This window comes from Trichomycterus rosablanca, chromosome 7 (genome assembly GCF_030014385.1).
Source record: "Trichomycterus rosablanca isolate fTriRos1 chromosome 7, fTriRos1.hap1, whole genome shotgun sequence".
Lineage (NCBI taxonomy): Eukaryota > Metazoa > Chordata > Actinopteri > Siluriformes > Trichomycteridae > Trichomycterus > Trichomycterus rosablanca.
Genome location: NC_085994.1, coordinates 41,156,701 through 41,164,200, shown reverse-complemented (window position 1 = coordinate 41,164,200; position 7,500 = coordinate 41,156,701). Strand labels below are relative to the sequence as shown.

Below are 7,500 nucleotides of genomic sequence, written 5' to 3'. Positions count from 1 at the left end.
CTTGCTTTTTCTCTCTCACTGTCTCTTGTTTTCTCTCTCTCTCTCTCTCTCTCTCTCTCTCTCTCTCTCTCTCTCTCTCTCTCTCTCTCTCTTTATTAACATGCTCTATTCATTCATGAGCAGTAGAGGATTTAATTTGTTGAACACCAGCGTGAGTGTGAGTGTTAATTTCTGATAAGCGTCTGTAACGACTGTAATTAACATGAAACATCGTCATTAACGAGCAATTTATGATGCAACATTAATGACTTTATCAACAAAACAGCAGAACCAACCGCCGCTGATTCAACTCCTCAAGTTCAAGCCAAAAGTATTGGGACGCCTCGTTTCCAAAACAAACGGCATTAAACTAGACTGAGGGCTTCTCACGAGACTGTGGGAATTTGTGCCGCTCTGTTAAACGACGACAGCGTTTGTAGTTGTATGGCTGAGCACTGATTGATCAGTCGGTGTTCCGATTCATCCCAGAGCTGCTGAGTGGGGCTGAGTTTAGGGCTCTGTGGAGCTTCTTGGTTTTTAAACCAGTTGCAGCCTAGTGGTTAAGATACTGGACTAGTAATCAGAAGGTCGCTGGTTCAAGCCCCACCACTGCCAGGTTGCCACAGTTGGGCCCCTGTTGCGCCCTGTTTTTCCTCATGCTGGGGACAAATTCCCACACACAGACATATTCCAAAGTCATGTGAGAAGCATAGAGGTCACATAGAGGTCAGTCCGAGCAGCTCACCGTCAGGCGTCCGAATACTTTCGGTGGTATATTCGGATCACGCCGGTGATGATTGCTCGTCGTGGGCGTGTCGTTCGTGCGGGTTTAAAAATGTATATTATTTATAGAGAAATCTATCTTGTGTTGCCGAGGCGACAGCATTTAACCCCTCGCCTCTGTTGCCATGCCGACAGCCACTTCTGATGCGATAAAAGCTGTAATTATGCAAAAGCGATTTTATACGAAGTTTTTTATTCGACGCTACAAACGCTTTTCATCCGTCCGTCCGTCTCACTCCCGTCCTCCGTCACCTCAGCACCTACACGCTGTGTGTTCAAAAGTATGTGGACGCCCCTCCTAATGAGTGAATATAGTCAGTTCTGTAACACACGTCACACAACAGGTGGATAAAAGTAATAAGGTGGGTGAATGATACGCTGTGATTGTGTGGCAACAGTTTGGGGAAGTTCCTTTTCTCTTTCTGCATGATTATACCCCGAGCACAAAGCCAGATTTACACAGAGCCCCGGACTCAACACTTCTGGGATGAATCACACTCAGACTGTGAGCCAGGCCTTCTGATCTCTTCTCCTCTCTTCTGATCTCTTCTTTTCTCTTCTCTTCCTTCTTTTCTGTTCTCTTCTTTTTTTTCTGTTCACTTCTTTTCACTTCTTTTCTCTTTTCTGTTCTTTTCTGTTCTCTTCTTTTTTCTGTTCACTTCTTTTCTCTTCATTTCTCTTCTTTTCTCTTCTTTTTTTTCTGTTCACTTCTTTTCTCTTAATTTCTTTTCTGTTCTCTTCTTTTTTTTCTGTTCACTTCTTTTCTCTCTTCTCTTCTTTTCTGTTCACTTCTTTTCTCTCTTCTCTTCTTTTCTCTTCTCTTCCTTCTTTTCTTTTCTGTTCTCTTCTCTTTTTTCTGTTCACTTCTTTTCTCTTCCTTCTTTTCTGTTCTCTTCTCTTTTTTCTGTTCACTTCTTTTCTCTCTTCTCTTCTTTTCTGTTCACTTCTTTTCTCTGTTCTCTTGTTTTCTCTTCTCTTCCTTCTTTTCTGTTCTCTTCTCTTTTTTCTGTTCACTTTTTTTCTCTCTTCTCTTCTGTTCACTTCTTTTCTCTCTTCTCTTCTTTTCTGTTCACTTCTTTTCTCTCTTCTCTTCTTTTCTGTTCACTTCTTTTCTCTTCTTTTCACTTCTTTTCTCTTCTTATCTTCTCATCCTTCTTTTCACTCATCTTCTCTTCTCTTCTTTTGTCTTCTTTTCTTTTCCAGCATCAGTGCATCTATTGATCTCTCTGACTCTACTGACTGAATGGAGGGGCACAAATTCCCACAGATATACTCCAAGGTCTTGTAGAAATGAGGAGAGAAAGAATGATTCGATATAAATGCACTTGGATTCGGACCGGGACGTCCGACATGATCATGGTCAGGGGTTCAGGTGTCCACACTATATGGTCAAAATTATGTGGACGCCCCGTCTGATTGGTTCAGGAGTTTGAGGTTTAAAACCGCTGTTTTACTCACGTCTGTCGGTCTGGGGGGCGCTAGAGGGGCGTCGTGACCTAAATGTGGTTCTTCTTTTTCTGCAGAGCGCCACACGTCTGAACCTGATCATTAGCTAATGGAACGTTAGTTACAGCACGGAGGTTTATTACTCGCTCATAAACTAGACGATCGATTTATTTGGCGGTTTCTCTCCTCACGTATCAATAAAGCACATCGACTCTGACAGCTGACGGAGACAGAACCAGAGAGAGAAAAAGACCTGCTGCAGGCGCTGCCGTTCCGGAGTCGGTATCTGGACAGGAACCTCGGTCGGCACTGTCTTGAGTTCGAATCTCAGCTCTGCTACCGGTCGGCTGGGCGCCCCCTAGTGCCTGCAGCGGATAAAATCGTCCACTAGTCTGCTGGGTGGGAGAACACTGATCCACCGAAGTATGGAAGGATAAGAAAGGGGTCAGAGGGAGGGCATGTCAGGAGAATATACCCTCCTCATACACCATCAGGGTCTCCAGCAGAGGAAGAGGAACTGGGTATGACTAAACTAAGGGAGAAAAAGAGGATTCTGGATCTGGACGCGTACCATACACACACACACTCTGTCCGTTTAGGGAGGGCGGGGTGTTAATTTATTCCCTCTTCAACACCTACACACACACACACACTCAGGGTCCCATATGAGCAGCTCACACCCTCGCAGATGGTCACATGACTCGGCCACCATGGCAACCAGGGACCTCATTAACGCGGCGGATAAAATACACTGAGTTATTACAGTGTGATTTGATCTCTGACACACACACACACACACACACACACACAGAACTAAGCTTCATTCATTCAGTCTGTTTCACCACCGCTTTATCCTGGTCAGGGTCACAGTGAGTCCGGTTCATTGGGCGAACAGTGGGAAACACAGCGACAGGTTGCCAGTTCCATCACACATTCACACACACACACAACAACAACAACAACAACGCTTCATTCATTCAGTCTGTTTTAACACCGCTTTATTCTGGTCAGGGTCACAGTGGGTCACACCCTAGACACACACACACACACACACACACTAGACACACCCACACACACACTAGACACACCCACACACACTAGACACACACTAGACACACACACACTAGACACACACACACACACACTAGACACACACACACACACTAGACACACCCACACACACTAGACACACACTAGACACACCCACACACACACTAGACACACCCACACACACTAGACACACACTAGACACACACACACACACACACACACTAGACACACACACACACACTAGACACACACACACACACACTAGACACACCCACACACACTAGACACACACTAGACACACACACACACACTAGACACACACACACACACACTAGACACACACTAGACACACACACACACTAGACACACACACACTAGACACACACTAGACACACACACACACACTAGACACACACACACACTAGACACACACACACACACTAGACACACACACACTAGACACACACTAGACACACACACTAGACACACACACACTAGACACATGCACACACACACACACTAGACACACACACACTAGACACATGCACACACACACACTAGACACACACACACTAGACACATGCACACACACACACACTAGACACACACACACTAGACACATGCACACACACACACACTACGCTTCATTCATTCATTCAGTCTGTTTTAACACCGCTTTATCCTGGTCAGGGTACTTTAATAGTGTTTGTTTTTGGAACTGGACTCACGATCAGGCGTCCCAATACTTTTGGCTGAATGGAAAGGAATACGGTTATTTGACCATAAACACCATAAAGTTAGTTTACCCCATACATATCGCCATGGTGCCACCAGTTACATAAGCTACCCCTCCACCCCTTCCTTCCTTCCCCGGACCAAGTGTCCTCTTTTTTAAGACACGCCGGTCCTGACCACGTCCAGACGCGTCTATATACTTTTGAATGTACGGCACATGAATCCGGGGTCAGAAAAGCATTTTAGACAAAGGATCTTAGCGACTGATTGATCTGTGGGTTACTGCCTTATTAGTGCTGATTCAGTGTGTGTGTGTGTGTGTGTGTGTGTGTGTGTGTGTGTGTGTGTGTGTGTGTGTGTGTGTGTGTGATTGATCGGACTTTATTGATTGTTAGCTATACAGGCGGGTGGCGTCGTTTCCCCGGCCGCTCTAATCAGACCAGCATTGATTAGCACTTCCTTCAACCCCGCCCCCTCTATTGCCCCCCATCACCCCCCCACCCCCCCACACACACACCTCCGGCCACGCCCCTTCCTCTCCGAACCTTTTACCTCCGCCTTTGTTCTGTTCTGGGAGGTGATTCTCTCGCCCCGCCGCTCGCTCGCCCAAAACTGACTGAAATGGAGCAAAAGAACAAAGCACACACACACACACACACACACCGTAAGCACCGGTTCATTGGCTTGCACACACACACTCCCGATTGACAGCGGTCGGCCCGGTGTGTGTAAAGGCCGACGTCTCGGTGCCGGTTGCCAACGGCGACCAAGAAAAGCGGCTGCTCAATATCCGCAACATCCATCACACAGACGGAACCGAGACGCGGCTATTATCAGACATCACACGGAAATCAGATCCATCACACACACACACACACACACACACACGTGTACACAGGAGTGGAAGTGCTGAATCACACACACACACACGTTTGGAAGTGCTGAATCACACACACACACACACACACACACGTGTGGAAGTGCTGAATCACACACACACACACACACACACACGTGTGGAAGTGCTGAATCACACACACACACACACACACACGTGTGGAAGTGCTGAATCACACACACACACACGTTTGGAAGTGCTGAATCACACACACACACACACACACGTGTGGAAGTGCTGAATCACACACACACACACACACACACACGTGTGGAAGTGCTGAATCACACACACACACACACACACACACACACACACACACACGTGTGGAAGTGCTGAATCACACACACACACACACACACGTTTGGAAGTGCTGAATCACACACACACACACACACACGTGTGGAAGTGCTGAATCACACACACACACACACACACACGTGTGGAAGTGCTGAATCACACACACACACACACACACACACACACATGGGAAAGTGCTGAATCACACACACACACACGTGTGGAAGTGCTGAATCACACACACACACACACACACACACGTGGAAGTGCTGATTTGGGGTCTGTGGGTGAAGCCGCTTGTATTTCAGCCTGTTGGGGCGTCAGACTGAAGCAACAGACAGACAGACAAACAGGCAGACAGTTAATCAGACAATCAGAAAAGCAGACAGACAGACACACAGAAGGTTAGATTGACAGACAGAGTGACAGACGATTAGATAATTAGACAGGCAGATGGTAAGATAATCAGACAGACGGTCAGATAAACAGACTGACAGGTGGTTAGATAATCAGACAGACAGACGGTTAGACAGACAGACAGACAGACAGACAGTTAGATAGAAGGTACACCAGATTGCTGCCACGCCCATCAGCTGAGCTCTGAAGAACCAGAATAAAGATACGAGGGTAAAAGATCAGAGAGAAAAAACCAGGAGAGAGGAAACCGAGGGGCTGAGACCTCAAACCCCCCTGATCACCTACGAGACGAATCGGTATGCTGACTGTGAGCCGGGCCTGGTCGTCTAACATCAGCGCCTGACCTCATTGCTATGGAAACGGGGCCGTATTAATAACTCCGTCCTGTCCTGTCTGATGTTCGTTTATAACGAGGCTCCGTCTGCATGAACGTCTCGCTCGCGTCCCTGTTAGCATCGTTCAGTCTGTTTATCATCTGCTAAACGCGGCGTGTCTCAATTCAGACGCTAATTCTGATCTAGCGAGGGCAGAACTGGGTCACACACACACACTCACACACACACACACACACACACACCGAGAGCAGGAAGTCCTAAAACAATCAGGCTGAGTAGCGGCGTTCAGTCAGCGTTAGCGTCAGCGCTAGTTCACTCCGCTCGTCCGGGCTCATCAGTTTAACTGACCGTGACTCTCGGGAGCTTTAAGTTCAGGGACGCGGCCCTTTATACAAAGTTTAAGGTTGTTTGTTCACGTCTCATTTAATGATGTACACTACAGGGACAAAAGTATTGGGACACCCCAGTTATTTCTGAGTTCTGATATTTTAAGAAGGTCGTTTCCTTTTCCTCCAGTATGGCTGGCTCAGTTAGGGCGTGGCTCAGTTAGGGCGTGGCTCGGTGTGGAGAAACTGTATAGCACAGGTGGTGATGGGGGGGGGGGGGGGGGGCTTCTGAATAAAAATGTGAGGTCATGTGTCCAATCGAAGTCCCGAGCTGTTTCTCTAACCCCGTCTGTGTGTTTGTGTTGCAGTGACTGACGAGGACACCGTTAAGAGGTACTACGCCAAATTTGAGGAGAAGTTCTTCCAGACATGCGAGAAGGAGCTGTCCAAGATCAACACCTTCTACTCAGGTAACCATAGCAACTAAAGTCAACACCTGTCCGAAATCAACACCTTCTACTCAAGTAACCGTAATTACCAAAATCAACACCTTCTACTCAGGTAACCGTAACGACCAAAATCAACACCTTCTACTCAGGTAACCGTAACGACCAAAATCAACACCTTCTACTCAGGTAACCGTAACGACCAAAATCAACACCTTCTACTCAGGTAACCATAACGACCAAAATCAACACCTGCTACTCAGGTAACCGTAACGACCAAAATCAACACTGTCCAAAATCAACACCGTTTACTCAGGTAATCATAACGACCAAAATCAACACCCTCTACTCAGGTAACCGTAACGACCAAAATCAACACCTTCTACTCAGGTAACCGTAACCACCAAAATCAACACCTGCTACTCAGGTAACCATAACGACCAAAATCAACACCTTCTACTCGGGTAACCATAACGACCAAAATCAACACCTTCTACTCAGGTAATTCAGGTGGAGGATGAACACAGAGAGCACAGCGTGTTCCTTCAGAAGTCTTCGTCATTATGAGATTCTGCAGCTGTCTGTGGACTCCAGGCTCCCGGCTCCTGTCCGACTGGATCTCCGTTTGGAACACAGCCAGAGCGGCTTTCAGAACGTTCACATTCTCCATTATCTGTAACCCGAGCCGAACTTCACCGGGCGGAGACGCTCAGAGGAACCAAACACCAGGCAGCGAGGCTGAGGGCACAGAACCGGTGCAATTCAGAACAGTGAAGGATGCGAGA

At 47.2% G+C, this 7,500-nt stretch overlaps 1 protein-coding gene across 1 annotated transcript in view; it reads left to right on the top strand.

Annotated features, from left to right (window-relative positions):
* xpr1a (xenotropic and polytropic retrovirus receptor 1a) overlaps positions 1-7,500 on the top strand; it is a 47,702-nt gene that overhangs the window by 22,563 nt on the left and 17,639 nt on the right. Inside the window, exon 3 of the mRNA XM_062999478.1 lies at positions 6,638-6,739. Within this exon, the coding sequence (XP_062855548.1) occupies positions 6,638-6,739 (102 nt within the window). The remainder of the gene's footprint in view (positions 1-6,637; positions 6,740-7,500) is intronic.